This window comes from Carassius gibelio, chromosome B9 (assembly GCF_023724105.1).
Source record: "Carassius gibelio isolate Cgi1373 ecotype wild population from Czech Republic chromosome B9, carGib1.2-hapl.c, whole genome shotgun sequence".
Lineage (NCBI taxonomy): Eukaryota > Metazoa > Chordata > Actinopteri > Cypriniformes > Cyprinidae > Carassius > Carassius gibelio.
Window position 1 is genome coordinate 1,761,405 of NC_068404.1, and position 20,174 is coordinate 1,781,578.

The 20,174-nt window shown below is 35.9% G+C and overlaps 1 protein-coding gene across 1 annotated transcript in view; it reads right to left on the minus strand.

Moving 5' to 3' along the window:
* The window catches only part of LOC127965250 (alkyldihydroxyacetonephosphate synthase, peroxisomal), a 39,712-nt gene that overhangs the window by 4,946 nt on the left and 14,592 nt on the right, over positions 1-20,174 (minus strand). The window contains exons 9-19 of the mRNA XM_052565946.1: positions 19,840-19,965; positions 19,618-19,726; positions 15,139-15,266; positions 13,055-13,106; positions 9,036-9,112; positions 7,423-7,535; positions 6,857-6,926; positions 6,002-6,063; positions 5,567-5,656; positions 4,440-4,539; positions 3,771-3,828 (exon numbers count right to left, since the gene is read on the minus strand). Of these exons, the coding sequence (XP_052421906.1) occupies positions 3,771-3,828; positions 4,440-4,539; positions 5,567-5,656; positions 6,002-6,063; positions 6,857-6,926; positions 7,423-7,535; positions 9,036-9,112; positions 13,055-13,106; positions 15,139-15,266; positions 19,618-19,726; positions 19,840-19,965 (985 nt within the window). The remainder of the gene's footprint in view (positions 1-3,770; positions 3,829-4,439; positions 4,540-5,566; positions 5,657-6,001; positions 6,064-6,856; positions 6,927-7,422; positions 7,536-9,035; positions 9,113-13,054; positions 13,107-15,138; positions 15,267-19,617; positions 19,727-19,839; positions 19,966-20,174) is intronic.

A 20,174-nucleotide genomic window follows, 5' to 3' on the forward strand; every position in this document is an offset into this window, starting at 1 on the left:
AGCTAGCGTGCATATATATATATTTATTTAAATTAAATAAAAAATTAAACCAATGTCCAAAATAGATAATGTAATTATATAATGCTGTTATGATTTCTTTCCCAGATCATTAAAACAACAACAGGTTATGAGAGTGTGTAATACATGGTATATTGTTTGTGAGAGCAGCAGTTTTAGGGAACTTTGATGTTCCCCATCTCCTCTCTCTCTGTGTGTCACGCGCTTAATATGATTGATAAGCGAGCAGACAGCATTTCGTCGTAATATTTTAACATTTGAAGAGGGGGCAGGGTTTAGGGCAAGGGCAGCTTATTATTGGCAACACCCCAACCCAGGACTCTCTCATACATATGCAAATAAGTCTTGCGGCCACAGAGCCAGTCACCTCGCACGAAAAAATCACGCTGGCTCACCGAACACACAGCAAGCCAATCAGGAGGAGTGCACAACGGCCCCTCTTCAAACCCCCAGTGGTGTTTTTGTGTCTCTGCTGGGCGACAGACAGAAACAGAAGGAGGCATGACTGCATCATTGCCTCCATCACGGAGATAATTTACACATCTATCATCTCACCATCAGCCCATATTCCCGCACTCTCTTTCCATCACTGTATTGTCACTACTCATCTCTCATAACCACTTTTGCACAGCTGAGACATGCAAAAAACTCAAGCCAGAGACAAAAGCATAGGTGTGTGTCCAATAATGACTGAATGAAGCGGAAGCGGTCTGAGTGTGCTTGAGACTGATGCACTTGTTTTTCCTATAACCCCTGCTCTTCACCTGGACTGCTGTTCGTACTCCTACACTGTCCTGAGGCGTGCGTTTACACATGCTGTGCTCTGAGACTCTGCCATCAGCTCAGAAGAAAGTTTTAAGCATGTCTGCATGGTGCCAAACAAACAACCCCCTAAAAACAAAACTTCTGCTGTGAAGTCCATTAATTGAATAATTAATTGAATCCGGGTCACGGCACCAAAAAAAATCAGTAAACCTTAGGGTCACATTAGTCTAGGAAAAATTGTTCAAAATTAGTGTTACGAAAAATTGTTAGCCTGAATGCAAATGTAAGTCACTTTGGATAAAAGCGTTTGCTAAATGCATAAATTTAAATTAAATTAAATTAAATTTAATTTAATTTTTAATTTTAATTTAGTCTAAAACCTATACAAATACTAGGGATGTTGGGAAACGGAGGTGATTGTTCTTGTGAGTGCTGGAAAGTTTTATAAATTTTAGTGAATCGGTTCATTTGGACAGTTCATTTCACAGCTGTTCACAAAGTGATTTGCCAATTCTAATAATTTTTTTTAAACAACTTTCATAAAATAGGAAGCCCTACCTTTTGTAGTGAAATAAATTTTCAGTTAGTTCTCTTTGTGAACGTTGCAAGGTTTGTTTGGACAGTTCAATTCAATAAACCACAAAAGATTCACTGATTTGAATCATTACTTTCAAAATGTTCTCATAGGCCCTTATTTTTTTCAAAAAAATTTTTAAATTAGTTTTGTTTGCTAGATTTGTTGTATAATTTCAATGAATGCACAATGCAAAACTAATCTAATCCGTGTCACCGCACCCAAAATAAAAATAAAAAATGACTCACGCAAAAATGACTGATATTTGAGACACTTTCGTCATTTTTTTTTTTTTTTTTGGTGAAATAAATGTTTAGTAAGTTCTGTTTGATAGGGTTTCTAGGTTCATTTGGACAGTTCATTTTAAGAAATTTACACAAATGATTCTGTTCTCTTTGCTAAGTTTGCTGGCTTTGTTTGGACAGTTCAATTCAATAAAACACTTACACAAATGATTCACTGATTTGAATAATTATTTTTAAATGTTGAAAGCCCTTATTTTTGTAGTGATTTCTTTTTTTTTCTCTCTCTCTTTTTTTTAGTTTGCAAGGTTTGTTTAGTTGGTTAATTTCAATGAACACACAAACAACTCATTAACTCAACTAAAAAAATATACGGATTCATTTGATTATTCCTTCCAAAATATTATAGGAAGCCCTACTTTCTGTAGTGAAATAAATATTTAGTAAGTTCTGTTTGATAAGATTTCTACGTTTTTAAGGAAAGTTAATTTCATTGAACTGTTTAAAGTAAGGATTCAGTGATTCATTTGAGTCATTACTTTTAAAATGGCATATTTTAAAAATTAAAATACGCTGCCACAACATTATCCAGGTGGATGCTGCACATTGGTGGTAGATGAGGAGATCGCCCCTCACAATGCAAAGTGCTTTGAGTGCCTAGAAAAGTGCTACATAAATGTAACAAATTATTATTATCAAAATATTTTAAGAAGCTTACAGTTTTTTAGGGTTGCTATGTTTGTTTGGACAGTAAAATGCAATGAATCACTTTTATAAATGATTCACTGATTTATTTGAGTCATTACTTTTAAAATGTTCTCAGAATCCTTTCATTTAATTTGTAGTGAAATAAATCTTTAGTAAGTTCTGTTTGCTAGGGATAGGTGTTTTAACTAATCCATAGTGTTAACTATCAATGTCAGCCACCTCCCAAAGTTATACAGTCAGATGACTGACAAATGCTTTGCAAGATTGGTTTAACCAAATCATTAAAAAAGGAGTCTTGATTTTTTTTTTTGTTCTCCCTAAAGGCTGTTTGCATGGCCTCTTTTTAACCCTTTATCTTTAACAGAGCAGTTAGTTTAGTTTGCTTCGATGCATGTACACATGGCCAATTTGTAACAAAGAATCGTGTGCACTTGTGTTTAAAGCGAGTGGAGGTCTGGCAAACGTGCTAGGTTGTATTCACAGCTCTGACCCGCGGTAAACACAGGTTACTAAACTGTGCCTCTCTCCTGCACCCTCCCACCTCACAAGCCCAGACTACATCTGTTTTTCCAGATACACACACACATACTTCATTTGTCATGCTGTGATTGTGTGTAGACAAAAGGGCCTGCCGGCAGGCAGATAGTACCGCAGTACCGCTATTAATCACAATTACAGAGCACTCCCCCACCACACACACACACACACACACACCATCAGCATGGCTTTCTTTCTTTCTTTTAGATCACAGTCAGGAAATGTATAAATATCAGCTCACCATTTCCTCTCTCATTTTAAAAGGTACAACTCAAATCACCTGCACGTCATTTAGTAAACTATTTTTCTTTCTTCTGTGGAATCTAAATGATGATCAATTTGGAATCAGATCTTTTCAGTTAAATAGATCAGAATAATTCCTTCACAAATCTGATTGATCCAGTTCACAAGTTTAACTCACTGATTCGATCGCAGCACGTGACAGCTCACTGGAGAAGACTGTTAGATAATAATCTTACATTTTTCACACAAATAATTTTTTAGAAAATTTTTTTTTTAACTAAATGTCCTTTTGAAGCCTGAAACTCACATTTTCTAAGTTACTATTCTCCAGAATTTTGTTTTGTGTTCCACAGAAGAAGAAAATTCATTCAGGTGTTTAGAACAACATAATGCTCAGGAAACCACTGAGTGAACTCCAGAATATAGCACTCGACCTCATGTAGGTTACAGTGTGTGTGTGTGTGTGTGTGTGTGTGTGTGATAAATGAGTGTGGTGATGTTTAGCTAACAGCAGGCGGATGGCCATGGTAATAAGTCATGTGTTTCAGATGTAATAAACCAGGACAAACCACTGATTCAAACTCTGAATTGTTGAGTTTAGACACAGAGAACTGTATATGTTGTGTCCGGTAGAGATGAGGGAATATATTCATTTATTTCAGATGATGTATGGTGAGATTCACCTCCGTGGTGGTGTGACAGACTTCCTCCGTTGGCTAGAATCTCCTCCCGGGCTGCATGCTACATTAAAGCAGAAAAAGAAACAAACTGTCAATATCTACTAGGGTTGGGAATCGAAAAACAGTTCCAATTCCAATTCCACCGATCAAATACTGTGTGCGCATCTTTTATTTTTGGGTCGCTGTTAAAAATGTACTTGTCTTTAAATCATTAATTTAACGGATTCATTAAAAAAACATTGATTCATCCAGTAAATACTGAGTGAATCATTGAATCATTCCATTCATAAAATCCACTAGATTCTGTATAATTGTCTAAGGTTTTTTCTTCAGAACTGGGAGAGAACTACAACCTCCATTTAAAGTCAAAATATTTTATGTAGCTGGCTGATTTTTGCTCATGGCATTTAGTAGCAGTTAAATGCTTTAAAAAAGAGAGACACAAAATAAATATGTTTGATATTTAAATGTTTGAACTGGGAATCCATGAGAATCTAAATCGATAAGCAGAATCAGAATTGATAAAATACCCAACCCTAATATCTACTTATTTTAAGCTGAAAACCGAACCATTTCTTTGTTTTGAATTGAACAGCAGCTGAAAAAGGAGAAATACATTCACGGGTAATTATTGAGGAATACTGTGCGTGCTATCTTTCTTACTGTACGTACCTCCACTTGTTCATAGATGTGAACTGGATCACTCAGACCCCGGTAATTAAAGGCAAAATAGAAATACACACAAGCACCTGCATCATACGTCTGTGTAACTCTAGAAAGAAGAAGAAGAAAAAGATTAAAAAACAATATATTCTTGGGAGTTCCACTCAGCAACTTTTATCTATATTGACACCTAGTGGCGTGGATGTAGCATCAAGCAACGATATAATTTTTCAGTTCAGTTAGAAGCAGAAATGTTCCATTAGCAGTCAGCCATGATTAATAACATTTTTAAATATATCTAATATTTTAAAATATCTATTATCATAAAAAATACTGAGTGCACTTTCATGTAATTACTGTATGAACAGTACAGACAAAATATATACAGTGTTTTCAAGTCATTGGGTTAGTACACAAAAAGCATGCAAATTAAATCATAAAGTTCATTTTCACAATCATGATGATACTAATTTACTACAGATTATAGATATCATATCTATAGTGCATGTATCTGTCACTATGATCTCTTTATTTGACCAAGGATGTCGAAAAGTCTGAAACTAAAAAACTAAATTGAAAATTTTTGCTCAGTTTCTCGTAGTTTTCTATTTATATGGTGGTATACACACTTCTAACCACTGATCTGCGTTAGGAGCAGTAGAGTTCAATGTTTCTATAATTAGTTATCTTAATGGTCTTCCTGCTAAATCAGATTTACGCCTTCTATGGGATCTTTTTTGGGACATTAACATGCTTTCTATCCAGGGCCTGTCTTTGAGACCCTTGACTTTGAGACAGGGAAAGTTTAAGGGCCGTGAGTTTGTGTTATCTGGTTTTGCAGAGGTTAAACGGCCACATCAATCATGTCACACGCAGCTGGACAGCGAAAGACAGGAAATTAATGATTGAAAAATGCATTTCAGTCCAAATCTCCCTGTCTTTCTGTGTGTGACGTTAAAGGTGAGGTCAGAATGAACACAGAGTTCATCAATCAAGATATCAAATTGCGTCAAACTACATTTTTACAATTCACAGAAGTTGCCACCAGATGATTGCTAGGTGCTTACTCAGACAGTAAATCAAAAGTCAGAGAGATAGACGTGTGTGTGTGTGTGTGTGTGTGTGTGTGTGTGTACCTGCATGTGGAGAGCGGAGGGAACTGTACTCCTCTCTCCTTACACTCTCTTACAATCCTCTCCTTCACATTCCTGCACAAGTCCAAAATCCTGAAAGAAACCGTACAAAACAAAAGAAGCCACATATGTAAGACACTCCTATATTTGCGATTTTTGTCTGATTTTTTCTGACTCTATAAACATTCACTCAGCCAACTTTAAGAGATGAGTCTTGGAGGCTTTGAGCTGTAAAGACTTCACACCTGACTGCTTCAAGCTCACAATCTGTACAGTTTCACATAAAGTCTGAAAGTGTGTGTGTCTCTGTGAGAGGTCAAGGTTTGGCTTGGCGTCTCTGAAACCTTCGCCCCTCCGCTGAACCCTTCATCCGAGAGCGTGTGGGCATCAGTGGACGACAGACAGACAGACAGTGATGCAAAAGAGATGAACATTCACCTGTCCCAAGGCACAGATGTCTCAAACGACTCTCCGATCACATAGTAGTCCATTCCCAAATCCTGCAAACAAACACATGTTGACTCTGTATTTGGGGATTTTAGTTTCTTAATTGTTCCCATAGAGAATAAAAAACTCGCAAGCTAAAAGTTAATTCAGTTCGAGTGTACATTTAAGTACAAATACACAAAAACACATATCAACACACCGTCTTCTATTTCTAATACACACACACACACATTTATGTTGAAAAGTTTGAGTTCAGTCAGATTTTCTAAAAATGAAATGTATTATATGTATTATGTATTATAATGTTCACCAACAATAGATCCATTTGATTAAAAATACAATAAAAATAATAATATTGTTAATTACTATTACAATTTAAAACAGTATCTACTGTCAATTGTAATTTATTCCTGTAATTTAGCATCATTCCTCCAGTCTTCAGTGTCACACGATCTTCAGCTGATTTGCTGCTCAAAACACATTTCTGATTATTATCAATGTTTCCAATGCATAATATCTTTTGTGGAAACTGTCTTTTCAAAATTTGTTTTATTATTAATATGAAGTTCAGAAGAGCAGCATATTTTTAAAACAGAATTTTTTTTAACATTAAAAATGTCATTACTGTCACTTTTGATTAAGATTAATGTGTTCTTGCTAATAAAAAAGTGTTAGTTTCTTTCCTAAAAAAGCAACAACAAAAAAAACTTACTGAACCCATGCCATGAAAACATACATTTAGGGTTAGACATCAAAAAACAGGTTTTATGAAGGAGCATTTATGAGTATTTTGAAGTCTTGTGTAATTATGCAGAGTAAATCAGTGTGAGGAGCTTCATAACACACCCGCAGATACGCGATGACAAACGTCAGCATGTAACCCCTCTGACCGTTATCCTCTCCTGCTGCCAGACCCCTAAAACACACACACACACACACACACACATCAGAGTACAGGTCACTGGGAAGGGAAGGGGAAAATATACATTATCAGCACAGTCAATGTAGCAAAAGAGAAATTATGAGGCGCTTGTGGTCCAGTGAACATTTCTTGCATGAACACACACACACACACACACACACACACAGTGGATCAATAAGGGCAGCTGTGGGATTCTCCTTCGATCCATCACAATCAGCCTCTAATGAAATATTCTCAGAATCAACACAAGCTTTAAAGCAGAAATCATTCAGTCTGTCCACTCTTCTCCTCACACACCCATCAGTGCCACCGAGAGAGCCGTGATGAACGAGCGAGGATGAAAAGACCGAAACAAACGCTCGTGCTTCTCTATACAATCAGAGAGATCAGGTGAGGTCAGGGGTCACGACCCTTGCTGGTGAAACAGTAACTCATGCTGCAGAGAAACAGCACAGATTAGAAGAACACACAAAAATGAGCCCTTTCTTACCCGAATTTGGCTGCGATGTCGTAAACCTGTTTCTCGTGCTGTAAAACCTTCCCACGATCCCCTTCGAATAACAGCGTGGCGACACACAGGTGGTGCGGGTCGAAGCCTTTAAACTGAGAGCGTCACATCAAAACTGATCAGAAGATGTTATTAGAAAAAGATAGAAAGTGACAATCCTTTATCAAAATGTGTGAGCCTTTGACATTCTCTGCCTATAAAATCAGTTTCATTTCTGTTCTTGTTTCAAGGCAGTGTGGGCGGGAAAAACTGTCGCCCAATAACAGCATAGCCGACTTTACACAAGGCTATCAAATCATCAGAGGATCCAAATCAATCGCTATATTTCTTGCTTTGACTGTAGACTAAGTATTTCAGAGAGCAGAGCTGTGTAACCGCAGCACGGACAAATACTGAAATCCTTCAGTAGCTGTGAAAAATGGCACTCCTACAATTCATTATTCTGAAATGTTAAATAAAAATATTAATATACGAGTCTTCAAAAGTATGTCATAACAAAATTGGAAGTATGTGAATAATGTAGTGAACAAAACACACACACAAACAAAACGAAAAACTATATTTTATTTAAGTTTCTTTGTCTGATTCTGTTTACAGATTCATGAAATGCACCCCGAGATGCTTTAGATGCTCTGCCTCTATAATAAGTTTACATTTATGATTTAATCTCAAAGCTTTTTGGGCAGGACAAAATATTATTAGGATGTAGTAAAAGAAAAAAGAAACAGAGCTTTAAAAAAAAAAAAAAGCAGAACAAAACAGAACTAAATTAAATTTTGAGATACTTTTAAATTGTATTAATTTTATACGTATGTTGATCATTTGACTGCTTTTAGTTCATTATCTGTTAATCTGATAACACAAAAAATTAGATGCCTTTAAAATAAAGTGCATTGCCTGATTTCATTTCAAGGCTGTTTGGGCAGGGAAAAAATTATATTCGGATTCAGTAAACAAAACAAAACAAGACAAGACAGACCAACAAAAATCAGACCAAAAACCAAAACACATAAAAACATAAATTAAAAACAAAATAAAAAAACACAAGATTGTTCCCTCTAAGATTGAATCAGCCAAGCGCATCCTGGAACGCTTTTTAAATGCTATGTCTCTTAAATAACTTTTTATTTCTGGTTTAACTTCAAGGTTATTTAGGTGCGATTATAAATATTACTTTAGTAGAATAGTGGAAAGAAAATTTACACTCTAAATAATGCCAAAATGACAATAATTTTTTACTTGGCTGCATCCAGTGTTGAGATTTTTGTTCTAGAAATGTATGCAAATCCGCACATATTTAATTAGATGACCCCTCATTTGCATATTTAAATAGCATTTCAGGAAAAAAAAGTATAGAAAAAAAATCAGTGTCATTCTAACTGTAATCAAGCAACCGTGTAAGTATGGTGATATTTCAATTAACAATCAATCCACCAGTTTAGTGAGGAACATGCTAAGGATGATCATTTCAAGGCTGTGCGGGTGACTGATGACAGTGCATTAAATAATCTGGCAAAAAGAGAAAACTGTGACTGGCCAATCAGAATGGAGCATTACAGAGAGCCGTTGTACACACAAGCACACTTCTTTCTCACCTTTGTGATGTAGAATTTTTTCAAGCCGTCCAGGAATGATGTAAACATGGAGGACACTTGTGGCTTGAGAGCATGACCTGGTCAAATCAAGAATAAAAACATCAATAGACCTCAGTATTAAGCATGCAATCATTTAGCAATTTATTTGTTTGTGTGCAGCCAAAAAGCTTTCATCTCTTTAAAAAAGGAAAAACGAATGTCTCTCGTACTGTTCTAGAGTCATCAAACATCCCTCAGTTTTGCCCTCTTGGATTTGCAAGAGGCTTTTTTTGTCAGATTTATTAGCATGTGTGAACAATAGCACAGTAATGACTGAAGACCGAGAGCGAGAGAGCGAGAGGGAACTCAGTGAGCATGTTTCACGGGGGTTTGTCATAAATCATCCAGATAGCAGCTGCTCTGATATGAAACGCTGCTAAATCTCTCAAACACACAGTCAGAACGAACACAAACTCTCAGATTCATTCAAATCAACTAAAAAACTGACATGAATCTGTGTGAGACATTTATCAAACATGCCGGTCATGGCACAGCATTTAGTTGTGTTTCAGTGAATTTTGTTTTATTTGTGGACGCTTTATAACATCACAACGTGGTGCATTAATAAAAATTATTCTGAGGTTACGGTTACACTGCACTCATCAACTATTTCGCAAACAGCTTCAAACATGCCTCACCTATCAGAATGGTAAATTTTTAAAATAATATTATATTTTTACTCGATTAGTTTGAACGTATTTACTTATAATTATTAGTATTCAAAGGCACATTATGCAAGTTTTAGCTGCTAGAGGTCACATGTTCAAAACAATAACAAAGAAACTAAATCACATTAAATCCAGTGAAGTCACAAATCATGTTCACAGATGAGGTTATGAATTACCAGCACTTTCCACAGTTATTCAAACAGCGAATAAATCATGCAGAGAAAGCCAGCAAAGAACATTTACATCGTCAAAGAACATTTTGACAAATTTCAGTCTAGTGCGAGATTAAACTCAGTAGACGGTCTATAAACTGAAGAATGAATCACTTACTTACATCATACATCTGCACTTGTTTATGAGCTGAATTCAGTCAACAGCGAAACTCCCCTGTTTCAGCGCGGACTCATCTGAACGCCTCTGATTGGCCGCTGCATTCTCAAGCTCCACAGACTCGTGTGTGATTGGTCATAAAGCGATACACCGTAAAAACTCGGAAAGAGAGTCATGGTGCAACACTGGACAGATCTAAAGTTAATGCTGCAGTCAACACTTTTCATTTCATCCGTAATGGATTTACTTTAACTGTGCAGTGGCATTTTTGTCCATACTTGTAGTTTCTACAAGCCAAAACCGAGTATATCGCGTACATTATGTCATTGACAGGTGACTGACCATGGAGGAACAGGGACAAGACAATTTTTAAAACATGAATTTCTCTGGATTTACAATTGGAATAATGCAAGTACACAACTGCTTGAAATATACAACAATGTGCAACTGTTTTTTGGATATTTCATAACAAAAACCTTACATATTGTGCCTTTAAGCTTTTCTTCCTTTTTTCCCCCTTTATTTTTAGTTTTTGGTAGTTTTTGCATTTATTATGTTTTGAATCCAATCTTACGCATTTGCATTTTTGCATCCAAGTGAGAAAATAATTATAAGAATAATATTAAGAATAATAAACGAATAATCTGAGTTGCAGTTCCTTTAATTTCTTAATGTATTAAAAGTAATTCACTGAATTACCCCAAAATATCCATTATCAAAGTTATGCAATGTATTTAATCAATATACACTACCATAAAAAAAATTGCCTTTTTCTTTTCTTTTTTTACACAAATTAATACTTTTATTCGGCAAGGGTGAATTCGATCGATCAAAAGTGACAGTATTTCATAATGCAAGCTCTTATAATGGCACAAAAAATGCTGTTCTTTTGAACTTCCTAGTCATCCATTCCTAATCCCTAATCCTGTTCATGGTTTTAAAAAATATATTAAATATGTAGCACAAGAGTTTTTCAACACTGATAAGAAATGTTTCTCGAGCAGAAAATCAGCATATCAGAGTGATTTCTGAAGGATCATGTGACTCTGAAGACTGGAGGATTGATTCAGCCCCAGCGAACTTTAATTCATGAGGATCCAAACCCTTACAACCCCATACTGAGATTACACATCCACCGCGTCTGAACGCATTACAACACTCATCATAACAACACGCATTATCTCCTCTTTCTTCTGGTTGTGATTATAACACACACATATCACAATAATACAGTCACACTTCTGGGCTTAAAGAGTGTGCATGCTGCAAAAACCCGGATGATTACAGAGACTGGAGTCTTCATTAAAGAGTCAATACATCTCTGTGTCTCTCAGAAGTGCACCGTCGATGAAAACACCGAGCCGAACATGAGTTAATGAGATCCCTGGAGACGGGGGAACTTTTCCAGATATATCTGGCAACCCCTCACACATTCCCCACATCTCCACATGTAACGCTATAAACCCGGGCTGCACTGGGAGCTTAATTGCTGCCAGGGCCATTCTTCATTGTTCCTGAATTGTGTGTTTGTGCATTCGCTCGCTGCTCAGCTGGTAAAATAATGATCAATTTCACTTTATACGAGACGGCACGAGTGGGGGGTTCTCCAGAGATAAATTACACCAGACCAAATTAAACCTCTTGATGAAATGAATTCACAAAACAACAACAACAACAAGTAATAAAAACCAAAACAAAGCTCAAATGCTAAAGCTTCCAATTCATCTCAGTGGAGTGGAATATGAAAACAGAAGATTATAAATGATGACTGTGGAAACACGGGCTCTCTATGTTTCTATACTTCTTGTTTTCCCATATTACATATTACCAGCTTATAATACTCAGGTAATATTTGGTTATAAATAAACGGCACTGCTGGAAATTACGTACCTGTCAATGACGGTACATCACAAGAGAAACAACTAAACCGTGATGTCATTTAGTTCAATGTTTGTGATGTCACCAAATATAGCTCACAAATATTAAAATATAATATTTAATAATAATAAAAAATGATATATTGATTTTGAAATCTGGTTTGTGGCAGAGTGGTTACTTACTGTAACGTTATCTGAAACGTCAACCATAACATTCAGATTGCTGTATAACTGTTCGATAAACAAAAGAAACGTAATTACATGATAATAAGTGTTTCAAATAAAGTGATTATTACATTTTAAAAATTTGGATATTTTTCTTCCCAAACGCATCGATTCCCTACAGGAGGCCTTTGTTCCACCCCTGGAGCCATGTGAGACACTTTTGTTATGAATGGATGCGCTTTATTTCACTTCTTTTGGACCGATGCACTGCAGCACCCACTGAGTGCCATTAAACAGCTTGAAAGATCAAATAATTTTTTATATAAATCTGACTGGATTCGTCTGAAAGAAGAAAGTCATATACACCTAGGATGACTTGAGGGGGGAGTAATTTATGGGCTAATTTTTATTTTTGGGGCGAACTATCCCTTTAATGTTAGTACAACTAATGCGATCATACTTATTTACATGTTACCTATTGTTCTTTATAATTCTTTTTCACTTTAATCTGTGCGAAATGTTTTACTTTTTTTGTTTTCTTTTGCATTTTTGTATTGCTTTACTGTATTAAATTTTTCAGTCATTCTTATAAGAAAAATATATTAACAAGTCAGAAAAGATGTGTATCTTTTGACAATATTCTTGTTCACTTAGTCCACAAATCAAGACTGCATGACTGAGTTTAGTGATTCGCTTCTTGAGTTCACAACTGACCAGAAAATCATTATTCGTGATGGATTATGTGTTGAATTTAATAAATCACATAAGCTAACACATAACTTCACAAGTCACATGGACTACTGCCGTTTTTAGTGCTTTTTCGTTCCTTTCTGAAGGCAGCAGGCTGTCATTGTTGAAGAGCTGTGTATACTATAAAATATATTTTTATGTCCCACAGAAAAAAAAAAACTAAGTGATATTAAAGAAAAACAAAACTCACCAAACTGAAATTGCTCGTTGTCCATTAGCCGAATGGATGCTGGAGCGCATCTCTGAAATAAAAATAAAGAAAATGAAACTTCAGACTGAAACAATTTCATAAATGGAGATGTACGTCGTATAATGACCCTCACCCATAGTTTAAACAAATCTACAAAATGAATATTGCTCAGCCAGTATTTTTAGGAAAGCCCACACTACATCAAGATGATATTCCAATTAAAATAAAACCATATATTGTTTTAAGGCAGCCTTGAGCAGGTCCTGAATAGCATAATCAATAATATAATTGTAACTTTGGATCACAGTTTGTTTATGGACTAATGAGAAGCACTGTGCTCGCTCATCAATAACAGCTACACCAGCATCAGGACCACAGACTAATGAGAGGCTGAGATCTAAGACCATTCGTCAGCTGCAGGTACACACACTGTAAGCCTTACTCAACACACACACACACACACACACACACACACACAGATCCCGGTCTTCAAACCAATGCTGCTCTCTAACAGACATACCATAAGAGTTCTCACATATACACCACAAGCATGAGATGCACAATATACTGCATCAGATACGAGTAAAGCTATATCAGTTCATAGTATATATAAAAAATTTGGCATAGTTAATGCTAAATGTATACAGTAGCGTTCAAAGGTCAGTAATATTTTTTTTATAGAAGTTAATACTTTTATTCAGCAAAGAAAGATCAAATTGAACAAAAGTGTAAAGACATTTATAATCATGAAACAATTCAACTGTGCTAGCAATTTATTACAACATGCTATCACAAACATGCTAAAATGACTAAATGTCTTTAAAACATATATAACCCTTACAAAAACTACCCATGGTTTTATTGTAGAAAGAGTGTATGGTTTTGGGGAGTATTGATTACCATTTGTATAACCACATTTTGACTACAAATACCATTGTTAAACTGTGGTTAGTCTAGCAAAACCATGGTTTAACTACAGTAACTGTATTTTTTGGTTTTATTTGTAATAAAAGCACGATTATTTTTTCCATGAGGGAAATCATGCTATAATCATGCTGAAACATCCTAGAAACATGCTAGCGATGTGCTAATATGTGCTAGAAACATGCTAAAGCATGTTACAATCATGCTGAAACTAATGTGTTTAAACATGCTATAAACATGTTAAAACATGCTAAAAACATGTTTCAGAAATGTTAGCAATGGACAAGCAAGCTAAAACGATTCTAAAATATTCAGGTAATGTGCTAACATGCTAGTGTCAAGCTAAAACATGCTGTGGACATGGTAAAATCTGCTATAAACATGCTAACAATATTCTAGCAACCTGGTAAAACTGTAAGACAGCAAGAGTAAAGACATTTATAAAAATTATTGCTATTCAAGTACATGCTGTTATTTTGTACTTTCTAGACAAATAATAATTCTGAAAAATTATCACATAGTTGACAAAATTATTAAGCAGAAAAATGTTTTTTTTAACACTGACAATAATAAGAAATGTTTATTGAGCAGCAAGTCAGCATACTAGGATGATATTTGAAGGATCATGTGACATGCCTAATGAAAATTAACCATAGTTTTATTATAGTAAAAGTGTACTAAAGTTTTTTTTTTTCCATTTTGTATAGCCACAGTTTTGCTACAAATACCATGGTTAAAATATTGGTTAATGTAGCAAAACCTTTGTGTTAATTTGTGTTTACCATGGTTTAACTACATAACCATGTTTTTGTTCGTTTGTTTTTTGGTAAAACTGTGTTTAATTTAAAGGGACTGAAGACTGGAGTAATGATGCTGAAAATTCAGTTTTGAAATCATAGGAATAAACTACATTTTAAAATGTATTTCACAATATTACAGCTGCCTTGGTGAACACAAACTTCTTTCCAAAAACATAAAAAAAAGAAAGAAACTGTTAAGGATCCCAAATGTTTGAATGGTGATGTTCTGGTAATTTGTATCAGTAATCGTTTTTAACATCATTTTGAAATCAGCATCACTCAGATTGTCTATGAATCAAAGCATCTCTAGAAAATCAGGGTAGTCTGATCACTGCTGGGCTTGTGTAATCCTGCACTGACCTGTCTGGCCACCTCTCTCAGGCACGCCACACCCTGCTGGAAGTTTGGGAAGACAACAGAGCCGTACTTCTGATACTCGGGAACGGGTCGGATCTTCAGAGTCACTTCAGTCACCACTCCCAGAGTCCCTGAGGAGCGAGACACATGCTCAATCAGTGGTCACAAGGAATATCACAGCAGTAATTGGCTTTAAGGTTTGATCTGATTCACTATTACTGTCTCACAGTCCCAGGATGTCAGAGAGGTCAATGTGTATGTAACACACACGCACACACACATGAATGAAGCCCCTGGCTCTCTGCAGGAGACCTGCATGTTCATTTTCACCTGAGCGCTCAAGTTTCTTCCGCTCAGAAAGGAAGCAGGGAGATTTACAGACTGTGTTCAGTGACATAAAGCAGGTCAGTATCTAACGGCACACTGGCGGGAGAACAGAGTCGCGGGAGCCCGGCGCAGCAGGCTTCCTGTCCCAAACCAGCACGACCTCTGACCCCTGAGGGCTTCTAGACTCATTACTGACGGCCCCGAGCGAGTGTGCGTGTGTGAGTGTGCATCACTGGTGAGAAAGTCCTGTGGAGAGACTTTATGAGCACAACAAACCTCACTCATCCTTCACTCATAGTCTTCATTAAAATCTCTAAATACTGGAAGAACTGGTACATCTCTGTGAAAATGTTTGTCATTTTCAAAGAAAAAGACTAACCGTAACAGTATGTTACCTTATTATACTGTACATGGTAAAAATAAAAGGTTTAACGTTGCATTATTTAGAATTTTACCATTACTACCATTTTTGGAAGTAAAAAACGAATAAGCGTATAACTTATGGTGAAAAACATTAAAAGTAAATAGTTAACATAACAGTATATGTAATTTTACTGTGAAATACAACTAAATTATAGTGTTTGGAAGGGAAAACTGAATTATATATTTTTTGGGCAAAAAACAAATAAAATACTGTAAAATCTATGTTTCTAGGAGTAAAACAGACTTGTATCATTTATGGTGCAAACAGTAAAACTTAAAATAAATTATATGTAATTTTACTACAAAGTACTGTCAAATGTATGTTTCTTGGAAATAAAATTTAGGGTAGAAAAAAAAGTTTACAAAGTTTAACATCACATACGTAACTTTACTATAAAATACTGTATTAATGGATTTTGAAAGTAAAAACTGAATTACTGTATCATTATGATAACTACGGATTATGACAACTATATGAATTACCAGCTCAAAAACAGTAAAGACACATTCCCAGAAGTCCCTGCATGACACAGCACATATGTGACCCTGCACCACAAACAGTCATAAGGGTCAATCTCTCGAAATTGTTATGATAGGACAATATCTGGCTGAGATACAACTATTGAAAATCTGGAATCTGATGGGTGCAAAAAATAATAATAATCTAAATACTGAGAAAATCACCTTTAAAGCTGTCCAAATCATAAATTGAGTTTGATATATTTACTGTAGGAAATTTACAACATATAATGATTTTAGGCATATATGTAAAATAGTATATGTATAATGTATAATTCTGACCCATACAATGTTTTTTTGGCTATTGCTACAAACATATCCCAGATACTTGGTTTTGTGCTCCAGGGTCACATATGATTATACTTTATTTAAATAGCTAATTTTTTCTTATTTATTTATTTTTTTATCAGCAGTGTCCTTTAGGGTGTTTTGTGTTACAATCTATGATATTAAATGAATGTGTGTTACATATTTTGAAGTAATGAGTGTTGCCATAATGGTGTTTTGTCTTTGTGTGTCTCCCAGTCCCTGTTTATTTTATATTCAGAAGTAATGGAAATGTTTTACGAAGGGGATACTTACGATGAACTCTAATTTCTATTTTACCACCGATATTGTAGTTATCAGTACATTCTAGGCTACAAAGCAGATTTTGGTAGATGGTAGTAACTTGGTATATTAACATTATATCACTCAATAAAATGTATAATTCTGAAAAAAAAAAAAGGTTTATGCAATCCCGTAATATCTCAAACACTGTCAAAGTAACTTTACTTTATATGATGAATTTCTTTTTTTTCACAGGATTATTTTTACAATGATAACAGACATCGCTTAGGTTGCATTTTTAACCCTGAATATTCCTTTAAACATGCCAATAACCCAGTTTACCATCACATTCACACCTCTGAGACGGGAACCCTCACATCTAAAGATCTCCTGACCCCCGTAAAAACAACAAGACTAACTCAGTCATCTGAACTTTAGCGTGTCAGAGGGGGAAAAAGGGAAATGGGCCATTCTTAAGTGTCTAAATGCCCCTGACATTACAAAGCCATTAAAGAAGCCAGATGTCATTCCTAATGGAATCATGAATGTTTAATTAATCCCGGGAAATATTCATCCTCCCACAAAGAATTCACACGAGCCATAAAAAGCTTCACAGACCATTTTACCAAACAACGATTATGACCCATTTTCATCAGTTCAGGGCTTAATGAACGGCTAAATGACTTTTTAGAGAGACCGATTAATAGCAGAAACCTTTTCTTTGGATAAGGGTGATACGTATAAACAGCATCATGACACATAAGAGATATCAGGCACATAGTTCTGACTCGTTACCCTCTCTGAGGATCATTAAAAGCTTGTTTGACTGCCCTCTACTGTTTCAGAAGAAAGCCTAAACACAGTCTCAGTTCCAGACTCTCGTCCCTGATCATCTGACAGGAGAGCACTTCTGGAAATCACAAGTTTCAGTCAGATGACATGACTGATGCAACATGACTTCTGGGAGGACGAACTACGGACTTAACCAAAGTTTTTAGAGACTTGAGGAACTTGAAGGAATAGTTCACACAAAAATATGCATTTGTTGAACATTTACTCACCCTCAGAACATCCAAGATGTAGATGAGTTTGCTTCAAATTTAGCATTGCATTACTTGCGCAGCAATGGATCTTCTGCAGTGAATGGGTGCCGTCAGAATCCAAAAGAGTCCAAACAGCTGATAAAAACATCACAGTGGGTAGACCTTCTACTGGAAGGAGTGTTATTTTTATATTTTGACAAGAAGTGACGGTTTAAAGTTAAAATTAACTTAATCATGTATTTGTTTCTTACAAACACACAGCTTTCGCTTCACAAGATGTTACCTGATGGACTGGAGTGGTGTGGATTATTGTGATGTTTTTATCAGCTGTTTGGACTCTCATTCTGACGGCACCCATTCACTGCAGAGCATCCACTGGTGAACAAGTGATACAATGCTACATTTCTCCAAATCTGTTCTGATGATGAAACAAACACTATACATCTTGGATGGCCTGAAGGTGAGTAAATAAAAACATAATGATTGGGTGAACTATTCCTTTAATGTCCAGTTTTCTTAACTGTGCATTGTTTAATTTGTTTTCAATTTATATTTATTTAACTGTGCTTGGTTTTATATGCTGGTCTCTTCCTATCGAAGTGTGGTGTTACTGCCAGAGGTGGGAGTAAGGCACACATGTGCAAGTTAATTATTTAATTTTATTTATTTATTTATTGGATTTAGGGATCAGAAAGGATTTGAACTGAATCTGAGGTCGCCCAAAGTGCAATCGCTAATAAAAACAGGCTGTCATTTCACTTCAAAACTGAGACATTTTACATGGAGAAAAAAAGCTATTCAACATTATGAATTTGTTTGAAATGTTCTTAAAGGGATAGTACACCTAAAAATTTTAATGTGATGTTTATCTGCTTACCCCCAGGGCATCCCAGATGTAGTTGACTTTGTTTCTTCAGTAGAACACAAACTAAGATTTTTAACACACACCGTTGCAGTGTATCAGTGTTATAATGTATAATGTATGTGGATGGGAATCACATCTAAAACATATAGTAAAACAAAAAAACAAAAAAACCATACACAATCAAAACCAATCTTCTTCTTCTTCTTGCTTTACAGCGGATCACAGACTTATAAGTGCATAACCGCTACCTATCTCTCAAAGGGAGTATTGACACTATCTATAATCAAAATAATCAATCTCAAAAGACGACGACGACACCTCACGCGCAGGTACAGTTCAGACAGTCAGACATTGTGTGAATCAAAGGTAAAAAACAATATAAATACTGTTCAGTTTCTTGCACAGACCGATCGTTTTGGGTCTTTACACATCAATGTATCGTCACAAGCCACAGGGTTTAATTGGGTTTTATTTGTGTATGTTTTATCTTATTTTACTGTATGTTTTAGCCGTGATTCCCATCCACATTATAACAGTGATAGACTCAGTTTGTGTTCAACTGAAGAAACAAATGCCCTGGGGGTAAGAACTATCAAGAAATTAAAAACATTCATCGTCTTAAAAATAGATCTTGTTTTCTTTTATCTATTATTTTTTTTGGAGGGGAAATACAAGCCAGACGTCAAACATGTTCTTGACAGATTTGTGGACATCCTCACAGATACATTCCTCACACAAAGCATCACGAGTCCTTACCCTCTGAGCCCAGTATGAAGTGATGTATGTCGGGGCCGGTGGACATGCGGGGCCCCAGACAGCTCTTCTCAATCACTCCTCTAGGGGTCACCATCTTTATATGCACCACCTGGGAACACATGAGATCACAGGGACCCTGAATGACCTCCAACAACACATCTACACTGTGTGAGCGTGTCCCAGACCTGTGTGTGTTTGTGTGTAGAGAGATGGGAGACATACCAGGTCCTCAATGTTGCCGTAGATGTTTTTCTTCATGCCTGACGCCCGTGTGGCCACCCAGCCGCCCAGAGAACTGAACTCCATGGAGTCCGGCTCGTGGCCCGTACAGTAACCGCGCTCATTCAGCTAGAATCACAAAACATCCTCAGCAGAAATGTACAAAACAACAGATGCATTATTTTCTGTGCAAACTATTTTTCAATAAAAGAATACTTTAAATCAACCTCATAATTTTTTTTTTTGTCTAAATACAGTATCTGACAGAAAAAAGAAAAAAATATATCTATATCTGTCTTCTGTTGAGCACAAAAGAAGATATTATGAAGAACATTTGT